The sequence below is a fragment of the Dunckerocampus dactyliophorus genome, chromosome 8, assembly GCF_027744805.1.
Source record: "Dunckerocampus dactyliophorus isolate RoL2022-P2 chromosome 8, RoL_Ddac_1.1, whole genome shotgun sequence".
Lineage (NCBI taxonomy): Eukaryota > Metazoa > Chordata > Actinopteri > Syngnathiformes > Syngnathidae > Dunckerocampus > Dunckerocampus dactyliophorus.
The window spans coordinates 7888670-7915315 of NC_072826.1; the positions used below are offsets into that span (position 1 = coordinate 7888670).

General features: G+C 40.5%; 2 protein-coding genes across 6 annotated transcripts in view; one reads left to right on the plus strand and one right to left on the minus strand.

The window, feature by feature from the left end:
* The first annotated feature begins 163 nt into the window (after positions 1 to 163).
* On the plus strand, positions 164 to 20786 carry kiaa1328 (KIAA1328 ortholog). 2 transcript variants are annotated; one of them, XM_054784612.1, is made up of 13 exons: positions 164 to 328; positions 956 to 991; positions 1117 to 1343; positions 1419 to 1519; positions 1678 to 1793; positions 8723 to 8847; positions 9580 to 9729; positions 9829 to 9929; positions 10025 to 10243; positions 11382 to 11477; positions 11574 to 11665; positions 12098 to 12206; positions 18810 to 20786. In XM_054784612.1, the coding sequence occupies exons 1-13, from the start codon at positions 274 to 276 to the stop codon at positions 19036 to 19038; spliced, it is 1656 nt and encodes a 551-aa protein (XP_054640587.1). In that variant the 5' UTR covers positions 164 to 273; the 3' UTR covers positions 19039 to 20786. The 2 variants fall into 2 exon arrangements, with proteins under 2 accessions (XP_054640587.1, XP_054640586.1); XM_054784611.1 differs by having other exon boundaries at positions 9580 to 9929.
* Positions 20192 to 26646, minus strand: part of celf4 (CUGBP, Elav-like family member 4) — a 117120-nt gene continuing 110665 nt past the window's right edge. For all 4 annotated transcript variants that reach the window (XM_054784616.1, XM_054784615.1, XM_054784617.1 and 1 more), the window contains exon 14: positions 20192 to 24859. The gene's annotated coding sequence lies outside the window, so the exon portion shown is untranslated. The remainder of the gene's footprint in view (positions 24860 to 26646) is intronic.

Below are 26646 nucleotides of genomic sequence, written 5' to 3' on the forward strand. Positions count from 1 at the left end.
AACATTAAGTTGATCATGTCTATTGTGTATATTGTAAACTTTATTCTCATTTTATTTAAAATTCCTTCCTCTATTTTTTATATTTCGCACCAGACAACGGTTTGCACTGTTCATGAAGATTCTGCATCTTCAGGAGAAACAATACATGATTGAGCCAATAGAAAGTCGCCTTTTTGAGACTTTACCAATCACAACCATTGCTCTATCTAAGAGGCGGGACCACCATTCCTTAGCAACGTTTGGTTCCTTGTCTCTTGCGGCGGGTGTTTCAACATGGCGGCTGCTGCAACAAGCAATGGGAAGTCTGGAATATTTTGGACAAATAGTGGTATGCTTACTTTTATCATTCAATGCAGTCGTTCAAATACAGTGGTTTGACACCATGGATCCTGAATGTAGAACTTTCAGGGTCTGTCAAACTGCACATCTTATATTAAGTTTTAGAGGAAGTTAGCTGGCAAACTAGTCACAGCTAACTAGCAAAACTAACTATATCTCGCACAACTATAATGATTGTGATAGTTTGTTATTATGGCTATTTTAAGTAAAAGTAAAGTAACGTTACATGTTTACATTAACCGACGTACTTACTTTTGTGTACATTATTTTGTCACACGTTGAGCTACAAGGGAGAGGTTAACAATAGAAACACTTCAGACTGACACAATCGACTCGTAACTTGTAAATAATACGTCACTTGTAACTGTGGCACTAAAAAAAGTATCTATAAAGGTAGTTTTTGTTGATGAATATCCTGTATTTGATTGTGCAACTGTGATTATTGTTTGAGCTGCTGAGCCTAAATCAAGTTCGCCACTGACATATCGATCTTGTGTTTTTCACTGCCCACTGCCCTAAGAAATAGAAAGTGGACAAATCAGAAAATCATTAACTTTTATTTTGTATTAAAATGCTAATAACATAATTATTTTTCTCCCGTTTTCTTTTTACACAGTATCAGATGAGGAGGAGCCTTTGGCATTTGTTCCTGGTGAGACTACTGTAGCTGTTATAGCTGGGAGTACTGTATTTCTTGACATATTCTCAGATAAAATTGTCAGACTTACAGTGTGCTTATGTGGAATTCTCTTCCTCTAACCTTTTTTTCTATTACAGGAGTGGACAAAGTAGTCTCTCGCAAACCAGGCAGCACAAATATCACAAGTAAAAAAAGCACCAAGATGCAAGTCAGAGTCAGTACCATAACGAAAAGTGGCAAGAAAGCTTGCTATTTAAATAGTGATCAGTGTTCTTATTTAAATAAAAAGGCACTGCCCCTTGCCAGTGCTTCGGCAGCCACAGACAACAGCCTTTCATCAGGTTCTATACCCCCAGTATACCAGGTGAGGCCCCCTATTGGATATACTTGTAATATGGGTGAACTGACTCCAACTCACTGTTTTTGTCATGTCTCTTAGGTTATATCTGACATTAGCAGAGCCCAGAGCCAGGTCTGCCTGAAAGACCTCTGTCCTGAAGACAAGCGACGCATTGCAAATCTCATTGAAGAACTAGCCAGGTAGTCAGCTGCATGGGACTAATTCATGTTATGAGTCCATGTCAAGGGAATCCCAACCACTGACATGAGATATTACATTTTTCTCCTGTTTGATTTAAATAGGCTACTTGTGCAGCAATTTAGCACTAAAATAGTACTGTGTTCTCTCTTTTTATCAGAGTGAGTGAGGAGAAAGATGAGTCGGTGCAGCGCCTTAAAGATGAACACAATCATTTTGAGCGCAAGATCCAACAGCTGGAGCAACAGAACCTGGTCATAGCACATGAAAGAGAAAGTATCCTTTTTTTTTTAAAATACAAAATAATTGCCAAAACAACACTGGTGCAGAGCTTATGGAAGGTCTTTGTAGATTCTCTGTCATCCACGTCTGAGTAATAATCCTCAAAAGATGAGGGCCAGCTTCCTTTGATTCTGAGGAGGAGGAGGTTTATGGAGTGCACTGAAACAATTATTTTAAACTATAATGATTACTAATCACTAACAGTTTCATTTAATTTTATGTAATCATTTCAGTATTCTCACAGTTTCATAGCCAGAACTGAAGGAGCCTGAATTATGGAGATTACAAAAGTTTTGTGCACTTCTATAGGAAACCAGGGGGTCCTCGCTTGTAACTTCCGAGTAATGATGCTTCTACCAATTTGAAAAAATCTATTGCTATCTCTTAAGATCCCTAGAGTGTGTATCATGCTGTGCTAAATTTGCACTTTAAAATTGGGTTTGTGATGCACTACCTTTAATCTCTTCCTGTTTAAAGGGTAACTCAATTGATCTTGTACATCTGAGTCTGTTTACAGGTCGGGCGGCAGTGCGGCAAATATATATATATATACAGTCTTTTATAGCTATAGGATATACACTGAGTCTTATAAATAAACAGCCTGTCACTTGAGGACGTGCCAGTGGGACAAAGAGTACATGTTTCAAATGACAAAGGTGTGGGGTGGGAGAAAATCAAGGCTCATCCCTCACTCACTTCACCCACCCACTTCATTATTTGATTAGGAAAGTATTGATGACCTTCTTAATAGTTGTGAGGCTATCTGTTGTGAGTGCGACATGGTAATAGCACTGCAGTGGGTAGGTGTGATTGTTTTTTTTTTCAGGCCTTGGAAGAATTATTTTTAATTTTAAGAAATGTGTGTTGTTGGCACACTCTGGCCCCTTATTACACTGAGGTGCAGGATTTACAATCAGTGGTCATAGGTATACTAATACATTCTTTTACAAGGGATGCTGATCAGTATTATCTTTGTGAGGGCAGAATTTTTGATACAACGCTTATATTGAATGGCATTTCACTGTACTGATGTACCTATGAAGTTTGAGGTCTGTGGTAACTGTGGCGGCATAGAAGGTGTCTACAGGGGGCAGTGTTGTCTTAGTTAAGGCCTGAGCGGCTCTTTTTCTACCAGAGGCTGACAAATGGGGAGATTCATTTCAATTTTTTGACGCCTGCCACAGTTGTCTTTTGTAAATGCTTGCAGCTTATTTGCTGTCGTGCACAAAATCAATTTCACGGTTGGAGCAATGGCCCAAACTCCAAAGCATCTATTAACTTTGGTATTTGCTAAGAAGACTGTTGTGTGTCTTTTCAGAGTGTTTTTGTAACCTTTCCTATACGCATAGGATGTCAATTCCCCTCACACAAACTAAGCCAGCACATTGTTTATTCAGTAATTTGTGGCTAACAATGTTATAATGTTCTTGTGCACCCTGCTGTCTTCTTTAAAATTCTACTCAGGTTAAACCACAGCAATCAGTTGAGGCTAAATTGCTGCGAAATATGAAGAGTAATTGACCCTGCTGGTAAATTGTATGATTGGAAATGGAAGTGCGTTAAATTAGGAAGGCACAGCTCAATTAAATGTGCTCTGGCTTGCAGACTTGGCATTTACACCAAAGTTCTAAACTCCATTAAAAGCTATTTGAGAGGGAAAAATGTTAGGTTCCAAGCACCTCTGGGGGGGATAACGTAGTCTTTTAAAGTGTGAGCAAGAGTCATGAACCACACTTCTTGGGGATAAGGTTCTGGCACTTCACAGAAAGGTTAAGGAGACACCAAAGGCAAACACACTGAATGAGAGGCTTGTCAAATGTAATTCCTTTACGCCTTAGCTTATCTTATCTAACCAAGGTTTAGGGTTTACAGGGTGTAAGAAATGTTGGGTGAAACTTTAGCTCTAAGCCACTGAGGATGAGAGGCAAAAGGTAACCTTGATATTTCGATGTTCAGCTGACATTTGGAGCAGATTTGAGTTTGTTTCAGAGGGTTTTGTACATTAAAGCACAAGCACAGCAGGAACCACAACTAATTCCATTTAGTGTAATCTTTTGGAGAGGTGGGAAGTCTTGTTTGAATGTGCCCCTGAATAATTTTTCACGTTGTGCTCCATGATTACGAGAACTAATCCATTGTTGTCTTGTTCTCTGACAATAATAACGTGGAAATGTGGATAATGTGGAAATCTAGTTTTATCCATGCTTTCTGTGATAAGCATCTATCAGAAGCTGAGATTGAAACTCAATCCATCAGTTTTGGATGAACCCATGATCAAATTAAACCTTGACATTTGGATCTCTAACAAAGAGTTTTTTGTCCTTTTAAATTGGTGTTTTAATGGAAGGTATATGTGATACAGCGTATAGTTTAATCCATCATTTAAAGTAAAGGCAATAGCTTGGCTGAAAACTGATTTAAACTCATTTTCTCCCTCGGTCCTGTCAAAGCATCATGAAACAAGAGTCCCTTGAAGATACTAAGGTGTAGGGGTGTCACAAGATTTCGTGAGATTAAAACGTGACAAGATTTCACGTTCTGAAAAAAAACTGTCTTGTGAGCACAAGGCCTGGGGATGATGATGATGATAACTAAGTAAATTAATCACAATAAATGAAAATAAACTTGATAATTTTGCAGGCCTCAATAAATTGCCATGTGCATGTGTGTCTGTTTTCCTCGTCTCCCGCCTCCAAACAGGCAGGAAGAGGGTTCACTCTGTGCGTTGGTTTTACCACCTTGGCGTGTTTGTTTCATAGAATGACGGCATGAACTGAGTGAGCCCTTTTGTCAGTCATACAGTCTCACTCTGTTGGTGGAGGCGGGGCAGGGAGCATACACACAGAGTGCAGAAGAGGTTATGTAATATAATTAAATTAGTAGATTGCAATATATTTTCATATATATTTTTTTATTTTTTCATTGTATGTTTCTGAAAAGCAATGTTAAAATCATGTCTCGTCTTGTTCTCAGACCCAATCTTGTGTATTTTCTTGTCTCAAGAACGGAGTGTCCCGTGACACCCCTACTAAGGTGCTATTTAATGCAGTTAAAGTAATATTTCATTTTTTTTCCTCAATAATTATCATAATGTGATCAGTTGTAATTTTATTACTAATAACCAAAATAACTGAATTCCCAATTTTTTCGTACACAGGCTGAATGGAACGGTTCTTGGGGTAATGGGGCTACAGGTCGGCGCGTCATTATTATTTATTTTTGACTTGGTAAATTGTGTACTTAGTGTGTGGTAGATCCGGTCTGCAATATAATTTAGCTTTCAGCGCTGACGAACATTTTGAGCACCACAGGGATTTGTGGTTTAATTTATTTGTGACCCGAATGGTTGTCATTTCCTCATTATTTGTAGCTACTTGATGCATTTTGTTTACATTTACAAGGTACTATAAATGCAGCATTTAGCATTTATTTTAACCAAATGAGATCTTAATTTGAAATGTAAATGACTGAAATAATGCATTCTTTACTAAAATAACCCCGCATCACATTTTTAGGATATTTGGCACACCATTTTTATGAACTGGGATATTTAGCTAGGGTGTTTTTGGCTTTGTACCTGTGGACTGCAAGATACATTTGGAGTAATTATTTTCTTATTATTGTTTGTATTTGCTTTGTTTCTCTAGTTTTTTTTGTGTGTGTGACTTTGATGCAGATGACTTTTCTTTAGGTTCACTTGCACTTACAAGGTTATGCAAGCTGTCAGCTTCAATTAATTCCCCATCATTGCTTCCTTACAAACACATTTCTAGTCATCAATCTCTCTCCCATTCTGCACTACACTCTGCTTCTGGCTCAATCTGTTTGATTCTGTGAGCTAAAGTAGGCTTTAAAATATTCTCTCCCCCTCCTGTGCAAATTTGTTCCTCCTTGAAGTGGATTTCATAATTTCATTTGAGTCTCAGCCTGACAGGGAAGTGAATCAGTTTGACAGGCCCTGTCTAAAGCCTCTTCAACCCAAGCCCTTGATTCTAAGTATTTTGGGACCAGTGGGGAGGAGTAAGTCATTGTTGGCAATTCGCAACTCTGATGTAAACCATGGGCTTGTCGAGCACTTGGCCCTTGGCTGATGTCCAAGGCTGTAGAGAAAGCATGTTTTGTGTAGCATCTGGCACAGAAGTAGAACATTATCAGTATTTCTCCTCCTTTGGTTTAGATTGTCTATAGTGCTTGCTGGTACTACATGTCCATGTCAACCTATAAGCATGCTTTAGCTTCATGGTAATGGTAATGGTTTAATTTGATTTGAACATGCATACAAGTTACAGTGGACTCCATCACATAGTTCAATTCGCCGTTCCACATGTCCGAAAGGAGTAGGAAAGCTTATTTAATCCTACCCCTCGTCCATTTCACATCAATTGCAATACATTTATTCACTTGCTGCATTCCAATGTAGTCCATCCATCCATCCATTTCCTATGCCGCTACTTCTCATTAGGGTCACGGGGATATGCCGGAGCCTATCCCAGCTAACTTCGGGCAACAGGCGGTGTACACCCTGGACTGGTCGCCAGCCAATCGCAGGACACATATAGACAAACGGTTTAGTTTACATACATACATAATGCTCCGGTATCAAGGTGTAGCAGACGCTACACCGGCTCTGTCCCCCCTTAGGAGACATTTGCGGCCCGTGGCTCATTTTTTTTCAGCCCGTGGCACATAGTAGAAATTAAAAATTTAACAAAAAAAAAAAGAGCAAAAATGGGAACAATAGAGCAAAAGGCACAATGTGACAAGAAAAAGCTGAAATGTTGATACTGATAACTAATACTAACACAAAGCTCTGTCTTCAAATATATGTATAACTGTTTTTACAAAATTAAAAACATGTCTGTCCCCTAGGGGATGTGTAACAGAATATAATTGAGAACCACTGACGTACAGTAATAGAACATTGATGCCCGACAAGCCATTCTTTATTGTGTATTTGTTTTAGTGTGTGGTCCACAGCCATTTGTATTCAATGGGATGTATTGTATGTTTTTGTTTTAGGGGTAAGAACTCCTGTGGAAATTATGTTTTATTCAAATACAGTAGGTTGACATATGAATAGCATGCATTTTGCAGCACACAACACACTCAAGCTTGGGCTGAACTGAGTGTGTAGCTGGAAACGCATATTCAGTATCTCCCCAGCAAGACCCGTCCTTATTCATGCTGCATAAATAGACCTCCCAGCAACGGTTTACATGATGTGATGTCCTTGTGATGTCCTTAAGCCTTCCATAGAGCAAGACTTCCATAGACATTATCAGTGCCGGGGGGAGGCGCCTTAGTTAGATGGGGGGTTCAATCAAAGTGTTTCCTCACATTTCTCAATGTTTATGGGAGCTGCTGCATTGCATTTGTCTTGTGTCTGGTCCTCATTTCAAAGTTGTCTCCCCTCTTTTCCCTTTCCCTCCATTTCATTTCCTCAACCTGATTGAAGTCCTCTAACAACCAAAGTGTGTTTCCTTATGGAGTGCTCTGCCAACTATTTCTTCAATACGACTCTACTTTGAACTTTGATTTCCTCTTAATATCTGGGCTTTTTTTTTTAAACGGATGCTGAGAAACTCATCAGCTGGGGTAGCAGGGCCACCATAATAAAAAGATATGGCCTGGAGGAAACACACTTTATGGTCAGCTTGGGTGGGGGTGTGTGTGTACAGCTTGCTTTTATTTGGGAGTGTAAGTGCAGGTGGGGAAATGGTGCTCTCAGTGTGTGTGTCCTAGAAAGACAGAGCAAGACAGAGGTTGATTATAGAATATGTATGAGTTTGTCTGTGTGTAGCTCATGCTCATTATCTTTGTATGTGCTGCTGTGGTGCGGTGGTGCCACTGTCATTAGTGGGCTCCTGAGGCGCAGCAGTAGTTCCGCTCCAGATTAGTTTTCTTGTGTCTGCCAACTCTCTGTCTGGCAGACAGCCGGGCACGGCGCTGCACAGCTCAGCTCAGCACAGCATGGATCGAACCAGATGGTGAAAATTCTGTGCCATAACAGAAACTCTGATTTTTCTGGCCCCTTTTTCGATCTGTCTGTACATTCCCAATCCTGTAACTGATTGCAGAGATGCCAACACTCCTGATTTCTACAGGAGGCTCCCGGGAAAGTAGTACAACTCGCAACATATTTGGCAAGATATAAATGCTCCTGATTTATTAATCAGAATATGCCATTTATCGTCCACTTGCTCTCTGTGTCCTTTCGTCATCATGAGTGTGTGTACGCAAAACGCTACTGTCAATTCTGAAGTCCTTTGCACACTTAAGTACCTTCACTTGCAGGCACACTTATGACATAAATTGATGTGAAAGTAACAAAAGCTATCAAGAAATGGTACAAAAATTCACAGTCAGAAAAGAAATGATTGTTTCATGTATTTTGCCCTAATCAGTCCTGGTATACACATTGAGCATGGAGGTCGGGAGGATGTGCAATGACATTAGTACAAATAAGTATGTCGACATTACAGTATGAATGCTTGTGTTTTGTTTGTTGTCAAATTATTTTGAAGATGTTAATAGCACTGTGTATGCAATGCCCTGCTGACAAAAAAGCCTCTGTGATTTTGATTGTCAATAGTTGGCATCTACAGTATGTGATTGAAGAGACAATGGTTTAATTTGACTTGAAATCTAGCTGCTGTTTTTCTTTTCCCCCAAAGAGAACCTTTTCCTTCACAAAAATGGCTGATCTACATAGAGTGACCTTTTTAAAAGCAGACACTTTTTGAAGCAATGTCGGCATAATAACTAAACACACTTTTTATATGAACAGCGTCCATACTATTTCATCAGCTATGTTGTTATTTTTCGACCTCCACTTGTCATAGTGGCTCCGGTCAGCTCAGTACTGTAACTGAAGACATGTTTGATTGTGTTTATAGTCTTTTTCTTAACCCTTGGTACCCTAGACCTTCAGCAGCAGTACAGAGAGTGTCAGGAGCTGCTTGGGCTTTACCAACAGTACCTTTCTCAGCAACAAATGAAGCTCAACCAGTCCATTGCTGAGCTTAGCCAGGCACAAGCTCACTGCAAGGTAGAGTACAGTATAGGCTTGGTGTGCTGCTAATGCAGTCACTGAGACCTCATGCAACAGCTCATTTATGGCTAAGTGCCAAAATAATGCATATCAATTGACTGTAAAAGTCCCCTGAAGTCACTTGGTTCGATATGATTACACCACAGTAAAACTCTTTCAAGGTCACACCTAAGAAGGGAAGACACTCTTCAGCCTAAGCATCTGGAGATAGAATAGATGACATGGCCAACCTCATTGTCCCGCTGTGGCTCTGAATAATGTGTGTTTGCCTGCTCCCTGACCCTCAGCAAATGAGTCACACTCTCTCTACCCTAGTCAACTCTAAGATGGGCTTTTCCTCCTTATGTTTATCTCATAATGTGCCTGACCTTGGTTTACCTGCCAGTAATGCTCAGTTGAAAATTGGCCTCTTAATCTTCTGCCTCTGTCAGGTCTAAACAGGATATTGTAAGCGTAATAGTACGGCGCACGTCATTGTAATTGGGTGCATACACTGTAAGAAAGTGTACTTAAGGCCTAAAAAGATTCATGTGGGGAACATTTTACTGCACAACCGTGGGCATGAAGTCTGTGAATGGTGCATAATTCAACACTGATAAATTCCACTTTTGGCATGGTGTATGGGTTATGAAGCAGTCTCATCTCCTGGCTGAAAAACACACATACATTTTTCAGAGACCTTCCAAATTGGTCAAAAAGCATTAATTGTCCTTTTTGTTCTGTGTCCAGGTGCTCAGCAGTGAAGAAGCCCCCAGCAGAACTACTAGCCAAGCTAATGGCCTACTGTTTGATGGCTCGTACCTCAGCCTTGCTCCTACTCGAGCGCAACAGCCACAAGCGCACAGGAGAAGTAGTGGAAGAACGAGAGCCTTGCAAACTGTCAGTATTTCTACCCCCATTTCCTATGATGTTGAGGTCTGTCCCCCTGATGAGCAAATCAATCAGCATAGAATTCAGACAAGGGACTATGAATTGCAGCCCAATCAAGGCACTTTCCAAGACAGTGGATGTGGCACCCAGCAACGCAGAACTAATGGCCATTCCCTTGACAGTAGCTGCCAGAACACCTTCATCCAAAGGTACTGTTGATCTTATAAAAGTGTGCACTCACAACTTTATGAAGTTTAAAGATGTAGTGATGGCATTAAACAATACTGTAATAACTTCCACACAGGCACCATGGTGAGAATAACTTGGCTGCTGAGGCCAAGGAAAGCCTTACTAGCCCTCTACTTGGTCGAGAGGACTGGGAGGAGAAGAGGCACCAGCTGCTGCTGCAGAAGATGCACTTGGAGATGGAGCGAGAGAAGCTGCAGGCACGGTTGGCTGATCAGGAGGAGAGGCTCAGCAGACAGAATGAGCAGTTGTGCCAGTCACGCCTTGATTGTCAAAGGTAGGTAGAGCCAAAAACCTAAGGTAACAATATTAGTTACTATTGACCTTATGTTGATACAATTAAAATATCAATTATTATTCTTAAATATATTAAATAATTGTTTCACTTGTTAACAGAGGTGTCACGAGACATCCAACTCACGAGACAAGACGATGCATGAGAACGGGTCCATGGGAACGAGATGTGATGAGATTGTAACATGAATTTGAAGAAAAATACAATAAAAAAATTGACTGGACAAACAAACTGTTACTTAACTGAGTCACAAAACAATGCAGGTGCATTTTGAAATGTTTATTGTTCCACAAATTGAAGCTAAAGGGATATTATTGTCAGGATTCCTTAGACCAAATATACCACTAATGTTATTGTAATATAAAATAATAATAATAATAATAATATATCATAATACAATATTTTTCATCTTTCACTCTGTAAAGTTGTGGATTTGCTGCTTATGACATGTATTTTCCTCACAGGCAATTTCTACTGTCTATAAAGCATTTGCAGCATTTCTTGGTATGCTGGCTTTTCAGCTGTATTAAAAGAGCAGCATCTCGTTTGCGATGTATTAAACTACACTCTTTGTAAACCCACATCATTTCATCTAGGCGCTGAAACCAATGCACAGAGTGAACTCTCTTCCTTCCTGTTTGGAGGCAAAAGACAAGGAAAACAGACACGCATGTGTTACCGGTTAGGGGAATCTGGACCAGTAACGAAGGATACACAGGCTAGGGAGCACTGTGTAGCCAGTAAAAGTGACTGTGAAATTTATAGAGAGATCAAAAGTTAGCCTCTTCTCGTGATTGAGCTTGTTTATTGATCGCATGGCTAAAGCGAACTTCTCGAGTCTCCTTACTGCTGGCATGAACATGTCATTACTTTGTCAAAATGAAATATAGTACTGTGCATAGAAAATAGTAGTTGGTAAGGTTCAGTTATTAACAAAAATTGTGTGGGGGTGCCTGTTTAATTTACAATTCTGGATGTAGCATTTCCGACCTACTGTACACATGCACATGGCAATATATGGAGGTGGGCAAAATGATCCAGTTCATTTTCATTTGTGATTTATTTATTTATTTGTTTGTTTATTACCATGAGACAGTTTTTGTCTTTTTTTTTGTGCTAGGTTTCAAGAAGCTTGTCAATCTAAACTCGGAAGCTCAATTGCAAATAAGGAAACTCCACAGCCAGACTCTCCTCACCACCAAAATTTACCCTCCAGGTAGACACACTTAGCCATGAAGCTCATTCACACAATGAAATCCACACGTGTGCGATTGTTTAGGAAAATTGCTGCTTTTGGGTCTAATGTCTGCAGTGTTCGTGGCACAGAGAATCGTCCTGTAAGACGGCATTTACAAGACAATGGTTCACAAACTGCACCGTTGGACAAAACTCTTCACTCTTGTGGTGAGTTTTTTCACTTGATAAGGAATGCAAATTGATACTTGTCTCGAACTTGACATGGCGCATAGTTCATTTCACCAAATTTATTGAAGTATAGAGCTGAAAAAATGTTTGTAAAAAGGGCACCGCAAGAAAAAATAGAAAAATGTTCTGTAAGCTTTTATGGGATAATCAGACAAATAGGTGGCACCACTGCCAAGGTATGTTGTTTGAAGCTTTTTAAGATGCATTTGGGGCTATACATACCTATATTTTAGGTTAACTTTTCTCAGAGGCAAATAAATGCTCTCTTGCATGTGTTACAATGAGACTTCTTACTCTTACGTTTTTTTTTTTTGTCCTGTCTTACCATTGGGTCAGATAGTATTGTTGATTTAGAGGCTCTTATTTGTTACTTTGGCTTCTTTACAACCTCTATCTTGCATTGCTGAACAGAAGCCTCGGTGCAATCAAAAAAGGACACAGCCACATCACCTGTAGAGTTGCCTGTAAGTCCTCTGAAGCTCACCACGGTCCCCGTGACACAAAAGACACCTGAAAATAGGTAAGTACTATGAAATCTGTATCCAGAAATTTGCACTGTCAAATGCACGAAAAGATGCATAGGCCTACATAAAGCTGGCAGAAACATTGTGCCAACTGAAACGTTTCAGTTAGCTCAAACATAATTAGGATTATTTTATAATGCATATAATTACACCTACACTAACCATATTTAGGTAATGCTCAAAGGAAGTTCTACTTAAATTAAGACATCGTAGGTATTTGGATTATCGTTTTCTTATTATAGAAATATGTAATTTGTCTGTGTGTGTTTTTTAAGGATAATATTACGGAACTGCAGTATGGCAAATACTTGATGGCATCTGACCCATTTTTGTTCTTCTTCCCTAATAGTGAAATTCCTATATCATGAGTCAACACAAATTTGTATTAGAAATCAATGTACATCATAAAGACCTAGAGGGACTGTATGACTTAATGACTGAGGCGGTCATTGGACTCATCTTACAGGAAGAGTATTGAAGTGCATTTAAGTAACAGCCTCGTGTTTTAAACAAGATTTTGCAAAGATTACAATTTTTCCAAGGCAAATTATGACACATCTTAGTTCAGCTAACTTTTTGGCTGTAAGATGCTAAATGAAGCTTTTACTGGGCTTGCTAGCACTGCGGCCAGCCTGTCAGGAGACATGCTGCGTTCCATTAGTCCGCCTGGCAGGGACCTTGCAGCAGGTGTAATTGAACAGACTTCTGGATGCACACACTGCCCTCCCTCCTCTCTCTGCAACAGTAATGAGATGGAGAAGGCAAGAGGCAGTGATGTTAAAAGTAAGTTTGGGGGGGTTGAGGGCGAGCATTGCATTGCAATGGGAAAAATGCAAGGCCAAAATTGGAAGCTGGTTTAAGACGGATACAAATGGAAATTGCGTGAAAGATCTGAGAAGGGTATTGAGAGAAGGTGTTATTCACACAAGCATCAGACTTTACAAAACATAAATTAACTTTTTTATGCCCTCTACTTTAAAGGAAAACCACTTTTTTTTGGAATTTCAACATTTTTGGGAATTTTTCCCATCACCCCAATCCATCCCACTGTGAAACATGAGCACGTCTTTCCCTTTTCTTCCATCCATCCATCTTCTATGCCGCTTATCCTCACTAGGGTTGCGGGTATGCTGGAGGAAACCAGAGTACCCGCAGAAAACCCACGCATGCACGGGGAGAACATACAAACTCCACACAGAGATACCCTGATCGAACCCTGATCTTCCCGATTTCCTGACTGTGTGGCCAACATGCTAATCACTAGGCCACCGTGTGGCCCTTTTCTGTCCGTTCTAAAGAGAAGAAAACAGTTAGCATGAGGGAGCTAACAATGCACGTCATGGGACACACCTATTTCCACTAGAAAGCCTTCTAAAAAACCTCCAACAATGATTTATCATTTTATATACATTCTGTGGCTATGCAGTAACATGGCTATGTGTGTTCATGATAACACACAATACTTACAGTATTTTACCGTATTTTGATCATTTTAAACATTACCGGAACTTCTCTCCTGGGCGCATTGGTTTCACATCTAGTGCTACCTCCGTCAACAACAGCAGCGTGTCAAGCGCAACAAATGAAGAATTGTTAGTGCTAACAATCCCTGCAGTGATAGAAACATTTTTCCACCTACCCAAAATAAACTGGAAAAGACACCCCAGACCAGCTGGACCATCAAGTAAGTCACCATGATATTGATTCTAATACATGGAGCACATAGTGCTAATACTAGGGCTAATACTTTGCAGATAATATGGTTGTCTATTTGTACTTGTTCATATGCTTGTTCTTGCTTCCTAGTCAGTACAGATTGGTGTCCTATCTGGTTGTTTTGAACAGCGCTGCACAACTACGCCAACAAAATAGTTATTTGGTTAGCTGCTACAATAGCAATGCCGCTGTAGCTTGGTTTATATACAAGTCAGTTATGTAAATAAGGTTTTTTTTTGCAGATTTTGTTTTTTAAGGGCTTTATAGTCAAACTAAGTGTGTCCTGTTGCGTGCATTGTTAGCTCCCACATGTTAGTTGTTTTTTTTAGCCGTTTTTCTCTCTTTAGAATGCACAGAAAATAGAAAGACGTGTGGTCATGTTTCACATCAGGATTGTGGATGATGGACAAAATTCCAATACGTAGCTAAAGTGTGTCTTCCCTTAATGTGGAAGCCTATCTTTATGCTGTGGGAGGAAGTTGAATGCAGTGCTGATGCAGATCTGTTTTGTTGCATTTATCATCTTTAATTAAATTCCATTTGTCCTTCTCATTTATCAGATTTTCTGGAATCTGCTAATGGTAGTGCTAGGTGTAAAGAGATGCAGTATTGACTCTATGATGTTCTTCAGGACAAAGAAGGGTAGAGCTAATTCTTTTTTTTTTTACAGTTTCATGTTTACAGCTTTTAGTGAGTAACTCTTAAACAAAGCAGTGCATGGGCCATATTAAGCTGTGAGCTCCAGCAGATGCCTATTAATTCCAGTTGGGGACCCATGGTATCACATCTTATTACCACCCATTTGCACTTCTAACACCTATTAAAATTGTTGGACTTTTAGCTTCAGACTGTGTTTTTTTTTACTACCAGCCATTAGGAGGTCTGTCTCTGACTTTTAAGATTCAGGAAACATTTATTTAGTCAAAATGTTCTGGTTTGGCCGAGATATTTGTATTTTACTTACAGAAGAATAACAATATCTGAAATACAAGTTATTTTCCAGGAGCACCGGCAATGGCACAAAACTGAGAGTAATTGATACGCCCACAAATATATTTATTTTTGGCACATGGCTCAAAAAAAGGGGGCAGCACGGTGTCTATGTGGTTAGCATGTTGGCCAGTCAGGAGATCGGGAAGACCTGGGTTCGAATCTCCGCTCGAGCATCAGTGTGGTGTGCAATGTGCATGTTCTCCCCGTGCGTGCGTGGGTTTTCTCCGGGTTCTCCGGTTTCTTCCCACATTCCAAAAACATGCATGTTAGGTTAATTGGCGACTCTAAATTCACGTCCAAAGGTATGAACGTGAGTGTGAATGATTGTTTGTCTATATGTGTCCTGCCATTGGCTAGGCACATTAACCAGTCCAGGCTGTACCCCGCCTCACGCCCAAAGTCAGCTGGGATTGGCTCCAGCATACCCCCGCGACCCTAATTAGTATAAATGCATCGAAAATGGATGGATGGCTAAAAAAAACAGTGGTACAGGTATGCTGTACATTTTACCTGTATTACCAGGTATTTATAAATTATTACGGGCTTACGGTGAATGAGTTGTGTTTTCTGTGGGGAAAAAAAAAGTCCTATTTTCGAAGGAAAAAATACAATAACAAATTTTTTTCACCAAAAATTTGTGGGTCCGCGAACGTACGTGATCCATGATTGGTCTGGAAATTGACATGCAGTATATATGCAGTGGCCATTATAGGGTTTTTTTCCTCCCTCTGTCGTACTGTTTGGACTGCAAATGAATGAGGGCGTCAGGGTGAAATAGCTATCTTTAATGAAAGAGTGCAGTCAGAGTTACAAGCAAGAAGGCATGCAGGGGAGTTCTGTGGATGTTTTTTTTTCAAACTAAATGAGAGAAAAACTGTAAAATTGCATTTGCTGAATAAAGCCTGCCATTTAATTGTGCTTAAAACAGTGGTTCTCAATTATTTAGAATATAATATATAATATTATAGTATATAATATATAATTATGCAATTATATTTTCTGTCATGCCCCTTGTAGGGTTATTTTTACACCATCTCTGATTTGAACTACTATTGATAACCTGTAATATTTATTTATCTTTGCAGACCTCTGTATGAGTTGCTGGCACCAGCATGCCTCTGCCCCCCCCGAAAGACACACTATAAACCTTGCAATCCTACCTATACTCGGTGTTTCCAGCATCACTTGTTCGCTCTGATGAGTGAGACGTAAGATGCTTTTGTTTCCAAGTTCAAAAGCTGTCGCAGTCCAAGTAGTCCTAGCAGAAGCTGTAGAAGATTTTGTCAGATCGAAACACGATCGCTGCATAACACTTCAAAACGTGATTTCAGCGTCCACGTCACTAGTCCAATTCACTACTTCCTGAATCTGCACTCTAAGCATAATGGGAACTGTAGTTATTTTAGCCGTTAATTAATCGCATCTCTGTTTAAGCCGCAGAGTTCAAAGTGTGTGAAAAAAGTCGCAGCTTATAGTCCGGACTTTACGATAAGTGGAAGGTAACCACTATGATTAAGCTAAATACTAGAGCCCAACTCAACTCATGAGATGAGACGATGCGCGAGGTTGGGTCCACGAGAACGAGGCGAGATGTTAACATTAATTTTTAAAAAAGTACATTGAAAAAATATGACTGGACACACAAACTTTTTTTATTGAACCAATTTTGGCTTTGCAATCATCTTTTTTTCCTGGTAATTTCTACTACATTACCTTGCATTGCTCCTCACAAGGCTCCTTTGCTGCACTGCTGTGTGTGTATGCTTGTGGCCCTGCCTCCCCCACAGAGACAAAGTGATTGTATGACAGACAAGAGGTCTCTCTCCATGAAGCATCCTGGTGCTGAACTAATGCACAGAGTAAAATCTCTTCCTCCCCCTTTAGAGGCGAGAGATGAGGAAAACAGACACGCATGCATATGGCAATATATGGAGGTCGGCAAAAGTATTGATTTCATTGTCATGTATCGCGTGATTAATTAATTTTATTTATCAGCGCGAGACATTTTTTTTTGAACGAGAAATGTTGTGACACCCCTACTAAATACGATATCTGCAATGACAGCAAAATAAAACTACTAACCCTTTGATTATGGACACTGTGTTTAAGGAAGTGGAGAGGTAGGTTGGCTGATGGCATTCGTAACTGTCATACACGTATGAAAAGAAGTTAACTGCTATATAATAAAACAAAAACAAGTAAAAAAAAAAATATCATCCTTTGACGATTGGCACATTTGACTGAACTGCCAGGACAGAGACTTGCAATAAGTTCAATTTGCCGTGCTATGGTCGTCATCATCACACTACTTCACTTCTACATATTTTTGCTATTAATGGTAGTCCATTAAGTGCGGTGGCATCATCAAAACAAACAAACAAAAAAAAAGCCCCCACAAAAAGCCAAAGAAAAAGCAAAACACACTTTTGAAGTTAATCATGCTTCAAAGGACTTCAGTGGAATTTGACCCCAGGTTTGCCACTAACATAAATGCTGTCTGTAAACAACAATGTCTGTCTTTGCTCACAAAATGAGCCCGATAGTATCTTTTTCTCACATTCTGCTTCTGTTGAATTTATTGTAAATACATGTTGCAGTGACGTAGATTTACCAGAAGTCTCGTAGGTGATATTAATACCTGGGTGCACCTCAAACTGTAACCTCACAAAAGTCTCTGTTGCACAGTATAAACCATCTGAAACTCTATTGGCATTCTTTCCTGCCTTATGCCACCCCCTTCACCCCCACCCACGCTCCCCTACCACTTTGACCAAACTGTACGCATACCCCCACCCACCCACTCTCCCCACCCCTTGTTATAGATTGTGACCGCCGTTAAGTGATGCATTATTCATTACCAGCATGTCGTTTGTTGATGGATGGCTGTTTGAGAGCCCTGTCCGTTAAATAAATCAACAAATAAAAATGCAAATTTTCACATTTCGCGAGACGGAACTCAGCCAAAGTCCCTCCCCCACCTTCCCTCACTGCCTTCTTCTATCCACAAAGCTGCACTCGCTTCCCAGCTCTCCATCTCTCTCCCTCTGTTGGCCACTCACTCTCACTTTTGCTCAGTCTCTCTTTTTGCCTGTTGACAGGCAGGAAACCAAATGAGGAAAACACATTAACTTAGTGAGCTTCCATCTGTAGGTTTTGTGTAAAGTTATCCTCCCTCACTTGACTTAACCCTCTTAAAACATTAGTACAATTTCCAAAACACTTTCAAGGCTTTTGTGCAACTTTGAAAGCAAGTTGGAAAACAGCCTCTATAAAGGTGTTTTCATATGCACATTGAGTGGGATGCTCCACCAGCATGTCTTGTCTGCTGACCATACACATGCATATCAACAAGTGCATACCAAGCGTGGTCCCATGGGAGAGCTGTGTGCAGTGCTGCATGTGATGCAAATGTATGCGGCTTTAAACTAGCAGAGAATTATGTTAGTAACTTCAGTGGAGCATGCTTTGAAGAATTCATGTTTTGTATTTTGAATGGCCATCGTTCCAGTGTGTGTATACTGAATAATTTAACAAGCCAGACAGACTGAGGGATTGAATCTCTATTAGCCTAATCTCCTTCGTTTTGGTTTATTTATTTCACTGCACAGTCCCTTTTTTCTGTTCCAGGCAAGAAGGCACCAGGTTCTGTTGCACTTTTTCCTCTCTCGCGCCGACATTAAATTGTGTATTTCTGCTAGGGTGCACCGGTGGTTTTAGCTTTTTAAAGCTGCTTGTTAGGGATCAGTCCATAATTGAGGAAGCAATAGAGTGATTTGGCTTTCTATTAATGGTGTTTACAAGCGTAAGATGAGCTGTGCACATTAAATGCCTGTGCAGAAAGAAAGTACTGTATGTTGAATCAAACAGAAACATTATTTTTTCCCCCTCAGGTTGGACTTTTCTTTAGTTGAATTATTGGACATCTTTAGTCCGGTCCCGGCATGTGAGCAATGCAAACCGTCAGCCCGAAGGGCCAAAACATCGCAACGTGGACCAACCCTCACCACCCCCGAGTCAGTCTGCAGAAGTGTGCGTACCCCCGCAGTGCCTTATCCTCTGAGTCACCGACAGGACTTAGAAGAAAGCCAGATGTTGGAGGATATTTTCTTCATTTGTTGACAAGAACAATACATTTTTAACTTGTTTGATTTTGACTTAGTCTTATGCGACTTTTTTCTCTTGATTTTAATTACAAATGAATATGTTTTCAAGTGAACTACTGTTATGTTTTGAATATAAATAAACTTGAGCATTGCGTTCCCTGGCCAGCTATGACACATAATCCCTCCAGCGTGTCCTAGGTCTGCCTCCTCTCCCCAGAACACCTCACCAGGGAGAGGCGTCCAGAAGGCATCTGGAGTGGATGCCTGAGCCACCTCAGCTGGCTCCTCTCTATGTGAAGGAGCAGCGGCTCTACTCTGAGCTCCTCCTGGATGACTGACCCTATCTCTTAGGGTGAGTCCAACCACCCTATGGAGGAAAGGCATTTCGGCTGCTTGTATCCGCGACCTCATTCTTTCAGTCACGACCCAAAGCCCATGACCGTAGGTGATGGTAGGAACGTAGATGGACCGGTAAATTAACTCTTGACCGCGACCGTCTGGTACAGCGACCGCATTACTGCAGACGCTGCACCGATCCGCCTGTCGATCTCAGGCTACAGCCTTCCCTCATTTGTGAAGAAGACCCTGAGATACCTGAACTCCTTCACCTTGGGCAAGCCCTCACTCCCAACCCTAAGGGTGAAACCCACCCTTTTCCGCCTCAGATTTGGAGGTGCTGAGTCTCATTCCAGAAGCTTCACACTCTGCGGCAAACTGCCCCAGTAAACGCTGAAGGTCACAGCCCGATGAGCCCATCAGGACCACATCATCTGCAAATAGCACAGATGGACGCTCTGATCTCCTCGACTCCACCTAGAAATTGTGTCCATCAAAATTATTAACAGAATCGGAGACAAAGGGCAGCCTTGGCGGAGGTCAACTTTCACCAGGAACGGGCTCGACTGACTGCGACAATGCGAACCAGGCTCCTGCTGCCACCAACCCTTTGAATTGAATTCCTTTTCCAAGTCCACAAAGCATGTGCGAACCGGTTGGGCAAACTCCCATCGTCGAGTACCCTCGCAAGCTGGTCCAGTGTTCCACGAAGAGGATGATAAGAAAAGTTTAGTTCGGGTCATGAAAAATGAGACCAAAAATAAAAGTATTGCTTGTGAGTGTAATTTCCAGCAGGGTATGTTCTCAACATTCAAGACACCACACAAGACACGTTCTTCTAGACTGTGCTTTATTATTGGCCTAAGCTGAGACGCATCATTCATTTCAAAATTACAAAAAAGGAGTCAAGGGAACAAGAGAATGGTGCCGTTTTGAAAGTCAGGGACGGGAGCCTAAAGCGCACTGGCCAATCAGAAGCTTAGTTCTTCAGGAACCTGGCAAAGCTTGATTATGCAACATTCATTTCCCCACTCTCTGTGTGCTGAAATTGGGAAATACATTTTCCATGATCCCTTTTATAACACATGACGTCAGATGTTTCAGTCACTGTTGAGTTTTTTGAAAATAAAAGCATGTACTGTATCCTAGTACATAAAATGACAGGAACTCACATGAGTTTGGATGGCAAAGTACAGATTTCCTTGACTTTTGCTCTCAGTTGAACAAGATCAGAGCTCTGTCAAACGATACAAAGCAAGAAAATGGAAGGAGGGGAATGAAGTTTTTGTGACCAAAATTCTGTTATATGTCACTAATTTTTTTTACATTAAGAATTTAGCACTTTACACTGCAGAAGCTCACTGTGACTCCAAGGCAAAAGTTGTTCATATATGTTTGATTGTACAGTTAATTAAAGAGGGGGTGCTAAACTAGGGTTTTTTTTTTTGTTTTTTTTTTATAAAATCAAACCCACAAAATCGATTTACATTTTCCAAAGGGACCAAGTATGATTATTTCTGGCGCTATGTATCTACTCTGAGCAGGTGGAAGCCAGATTTGATATGAGCATTACCATTATATACATTATACTGCATAAGTATAATAATGCAAACATCATAGTTCCCCTTTAAACCGACAAAGCCAGCTTAAATAAGTTATAAACAGAAATGTACATAAGGCTTAGAAACACAGTAGCCAACTGCATTGCTCTCAAACAGGAAGTAGACTATTCCGTCGTAGATATTTTGGAGTTTTCCAACATTAAAGAGGTAAAGTGATGGTGATACAAAGTGGCACTTTTATGCAAGACCCCTCAATGGCAATAAAAGAGCTCAGATCTTGGATCAAACAGCACAAATAAATAAATACACTTTGACAAATAAATAAACAAACAATCGCAAATAAAAGATTAAAATCTGTTTTTGACATCACTTGGTCAATAGGAGCTGTTTTCTCCGTCTTCTAAGAAGTGCTGAAGGCATGGTCCTGAAGACAGGAACAATGATCATCTGTGGACCACAACCCGGTGGCCCATGCATGTCATATAAAAACTATTTGGTCACGTACCAACTCATAGAAAAATAATGTCATGAAAGCATGCATATCATCTCAGACATGACTTGTAAATAAATAGACAAATGAAAAGAACCCATTAAAGTATTTCTTTTATAAAATAGGTCAACGTGTGTCTAAGCTCTAACTGAGGTCAATGCTCTCCCTGACTGTTTTCTGGATAAATGCCTTGGTCAGGTCCTACATTTTGCACTGTATCCTAGCAACTTTTTGTACCTGGTTTTAATGAGCAATATCATGTTTTCCTTCATATATATATATTTTTTGAGTATTTAAAGTACTTTATCCAGTCCTTGTAGATAGAAGTAAAAGTCCTATAAAATATGCAAACCTATGTACAGAGGAAAACGGAGCAAAAACAACAAAAAAAAACAATTTACAGTATATTCATCGGTTTATGTTTACATTTCTATATATATATTTATATTCAAACTTCTGCTCTGCCTGGTGTCGTTTTTAGACTTTTTTTTTTTTTCCCTCATGTAAACTTGCGGTCGAATGAAGATGATGTGCTCGGCATTCTACCACCTGTGACTAGAACAAATCCACGTCAACACGCTCTTCTTTTTTTGTCTTTTGTTTTTGCAGTGCAGTCAAAGCGGGCTCACCACATACTCAGCTGATTTTAGCTTAAGCTGTTACTGCTGCTTGCTCAAAGACAGCTTGGGCACCAGTCACTGCTTGCCATGCTCGGGACATTTATTATCAGCGCACCCAAGCCGTGCACAGGCGTCCTCTGAAGTCTTAACAAAAAACATTTTTGCCTGTCTGGTTTTAGCAGTTAAATTATTCAACAAGCTAAAAAGGTTCAACATAGATGGGGACATGGAATAATGAAGAATTTATAGGAAAACTAGTAACACCTAACAGGAAGCGTGGTCTTCCGAAGTGTCATATAGCCCTATAAAAATTCACATAAATAAGTATAAATATTCATTGAGTAATCTCCAGCAGCTGAATGAGCGTGGCCAATAACTCTGGTGACCTTTTGTATACGTACTGCATTTGTGGCTATTACCACAAATTGTATTCGAAAGTCATACAGTATGAAACCTGCCTCAGTGGCTATGATGGATACATGTTTTTTTCATACTTATTGCTCCACTCTACAGTTTTTTTAAATATATCTAATTACATCAGAACGTAGGCCGTACGGCAATATAGCATCTTCTAAGAGATATGCATCATGCCAAGAGTTGTCCGTAGATACAACCGGAAGCGTAGTATCGCTTTAAGTCAGTAGCAGAACAGCTTCCTTGACATTTATTGCCTACTTCTAGAATCTCAGTCCCGACCTTTGCTTTATTTCTAATTTGGACTTCGTCACAGGTGCCTTGCCTGCAGCTTTGATAGTTCGTAGCTGTGCTTGCAGGTGTGCTAATGCCCATTTTTAACTGAAGTTTCATCATGTGACCAGATGTTGCTTTATTCCCCCCAAAAGACATTGATGGATAGACAGTGTTCAGTTTGTTCCTGTAGACATGCATGCTGAGAACTGATATGGGTCTGCTTGTAGTTTTGACATCATAATAGTGCGCTGGCTGCTTGCAGAAGTGTGTGTGTTTTTTTTTTATTCTTTTGTGATATTTTTTGTGGGGAGAGCACAGTGTTTGATGGCAGATTCTGCAGGTGACAAGGCACACCTTGACATGGTGACAGCCCGTACGCTACATGCACTTTACTGAATGCAGAAGAGAGCAAGGGTTGTGAGACGTATTCATTTTGGTTCAAGTTTCAAAGAGGTTTGTGTGTGTGTGTGTGTGTGTATGCGCGTGCGTGCAAAAGCATAAAAGATATGTTTGGAATAGAGTCGAAGATAATTGTCCTTTTCCTCTAAAATACTTGAGCCTGATTTTTCTTGAAGCCTGCTACTGAGATGTGGCTTTTTGCATTTTCAGACAATATTTACACCATAATGTGCATTGTCACACATGTATCTTCTAGCAATACTGTATACTGTGTGTCAGCATATAGGTAATCAGAGATAGGAATGCCTGCAGTTTTTGGGAGCTGCCAGTTTTGCGATTCATCCCAAGCAGAGCAATGTTTCAAACTCCAGCTAAAATCTACCGGGGGGAAAAAAACGACAGCTCAACATAGTCGGTAGCCGTTCTATATACAGACACACATATATCAAATATGTGCATATAAGTACATATATTTGCTTGTGAGTAATATCTGCTTATCCATATATGCTGTATATATGAATACATTTTCTTGAATGCTTGTTATACATATATATGTACTGCAAATATAAACAAGTTCATATAGTTCAAACGTTTCTGATGTTACTCTATCTATGAGGTTAGGATGTTAAGTTAAAAAAGATAAGGCTGTGATGCGGAGCAGCCCCTCCCATGCACTCTCCATCCCTCCCAAGACAAAATGAGAAGAGAACAAAAAAATAAACATTTGGAGTAATTGTAAACTTAACAACGTGAGAGACCCCATCAGGTCATCCGAAATAGCTTTGCCTGTATTCCAAAAGCATATTGGCAATGTTTATGTATATACACACGTATACAAGCGTTGTGCGTGTGTGTATACATATATTGGAAATGTACACTTCTTTTGAGTCCAGCTCTCGTCGAGCCAGTTAACGCTGACTGAAAGAGATGGAGTGGTCCAAGTATTTTCGCGCTACAAGTCCTCAGCAATAAAAATGTTTGGTCTTTTGGTCCCTAAAACAACTAAGGAATGACAGGTAAGACTCCCTGGAGACCGTTGCTATGGTTCTCCTTGGCAACAGTATCCCCTGGAAACGGACAGGCACTCCGAAGCTAAAGACGGCCATCCCATGTCGAAGCCAATTTGTGTCCTGATAATATCACATTCCCTACTTAAGGTCCCTCTTCTGGAATTTGTTCCTTTGTGTTTCAAGTCTCTTCAAAGTCAACTGGCCCAAACGCAAAGCATTTTACAGAAAACATCTCCTTGGGCAATCCTCTACTCAGTTTTTAAAAAGTTTATGTTCTTGTTGGACTTTTGACATCCATGTTCCCTTTAAAAGTTCAGCGGGGTTGGTCATTGAAAGTTCTTTAGATTTTTTTTTTTGTCTTTTACCCCTCCCCCCCCTTCATTGCTCAAGTAAAAGTTGTGGTGGTCCAGAAAAAGGTAAAGTAGCTGTCATTCAAGCAGGGTTCTGAGAGGAAGGAGGTGTGTTTACATGTGCAGAAGAAAAGGTCCAAGGGCAAACCAAGGTGGTACAAATTCTCACTGAGTTCCAAAGTTTTTTTTTTTGTTTTTTTTTTAGTACATCCAAAAGGAATTTTCCATGACTCTGATTGCTCTCTTTCTCTCTCCCTCTTTCTTTCTCTCTCTCTCTCGATGTCCTCTCCTTCTGAGGCAGCCTCAGCGTTCCAGATGTTGAGTTTGCGTTCAGTAGCGGGTAGCAAATAGTCAACATATGAGATTCAGCTCTACAAAACCTGGAAAAGAGAAGACAGAAAAAAAACACCGAATTAAATCAAATATAAAATTATTCATTCATTTATTTTCTGATGTTTATCCTGTTCTCGGGCGAGCTACAGGGTACCGAACCATTCACACTCACATTCACGCCTACGGACAATTTAAAGTCCCAAATAAACCCAGTGCTTCTCAAATAGTGGGGCGGGCCTCCCTGGGGGAATGGCGGTGAACTATCAGGGGGGCATGAGCGGCAGGGCGTACTTTTAATGTTACTGCAGACATGCCAACATGTACACATTTATTGTACTCAACATGCAATTTCCATTCATCCATTTTCTATGCCGCTTCTCCTAATTAGGGTCGCACGGGTATGCTGGAGCGACAGGCGGGGACACCCTGGACTGGTCGCCAGCCAATCGCAGGGCACATATAGACAAACAACCATTCACACTCACCTATGGACAATTTTGAGTCGCCAATTAACCTAACATGCATGTTTTTGGAATGTGGGAGGAAACCGGAGTACCCGGAGAAAACCCACACACGGGGAGAACATGCAAACTCCACACAGAAATGCCCGACGGAGATTCGATCCCAGGTCTTCTGACTGTGACTGTGTGGCCAACATGCTAACCACTAGACCACCGTGCGGCCCTCAACATGCAATGTGAGTCTTGAATATGCTTGTATACTTCACAGCTCTCCCTTTTGTTGCATTTTCCTGGTTTCAGTTTCGAGTTCAGTCTGTACAGTACAGATAAATAAATGGATTTTATCAGTTTCTCAATAGTATTTCAAATTGGGGGGGCAGGGAAAACATTTCTGTCTCCTGGGGTGTGGGAGGCATGACAAAAATATTAATTGAGAACCACTGAATTAACCCAATATGCATGTTTACAAGATGACTACAGTGGAACCTTAGTTGTCATAGACCCTGGTTTTCGTAGGATTCGGGTTTTCGTACATAATTTCGCTTATGGGACGGCCAGACAGTGCACCTAACAAACTATAGTCATGCCAAAACAAAGCATCTGCGCACTGGTGACTCAATCTCTGTGGAGAATGGATCGTAGTTCTTTTAGAGTTGGGACACAATAGGACTGGGAATCCTTTAATCATCTTTAGTGTGTGTGTGTGTGTGTGTGTGTGTGTGTGTGGTTTATTTATTCAAAGAACGCACACAGAATGATGAACAACTCTATCCGTCTCCTTCATTCCTCCTTTCGAGCATGCCATGCACTGATGAGTGCACTGTGTATTTCTGAGTGTCGGAGGAGTCTGTGTTTTTCAAAAAAATTTAGGACAGCTGCAAAAAAAACGTTACGAGTGGCAGAAGTTAGATAAAGAAGACGAGAAACACTATTGAATTCAAGAAAGAACTCGTAGCAAAATACGAATGTAGCGTCTTTTACGATAGGATTGTAATGTAAAGGTTCCTAGTTAGCACAGGTTGCAGCAGTGTGTGTAATGATGATCGCACCTGCTGCTGAAGTGTACCATAAAGTTCAAGTGAGCAGGTACGCAGCTCTAACCGTCACCTCTTTAAAGTTAAGTTTGTACATTTCAAAATTTATATTTAAGCAAATAGTCAGTATTCCTGGACTAAATTCAGCATGCATCTTGTAGCATAAAAGTGTCTAAATGAACGAGAGCACAAATATAAGCCGTTCAGAAGCTGTGATATGTAGCGTGATATCTGTGACTTGTGTGCTCCTTTTTGGGGGGGGGCACGGGAAGTCACATGTGCGATGTCGGCTAGCTAGAGTTGACAGTTGTGTTTAACTGATTGTCAGCAGCAGTGTCT

Excerpts from the sequence above, each read along its gene's own strand:
- kiaa1328 (XM_054784611.1), top strand. The coding sequence starts at position 274 with ATGGCGGCTGCTGCAACAAGCAATGGGAAGTCTGGAATATTTTGGACA. Across the intron at positions 329-955 it reads AATATTTTGGACAAATAGTG|TATCAGATGAGGAGGAGCCT; the intron begins GTATGCTTACTT and ends CTTTTTACACAG. Across the intron at positions 12,207-18,809 it reads CAAAAGACACCTGAAAATAG|GTTGGACTTTTCTTTAGTTG; the intron begins GTAAGTACTATG and ends TTTCCCCCTCAG.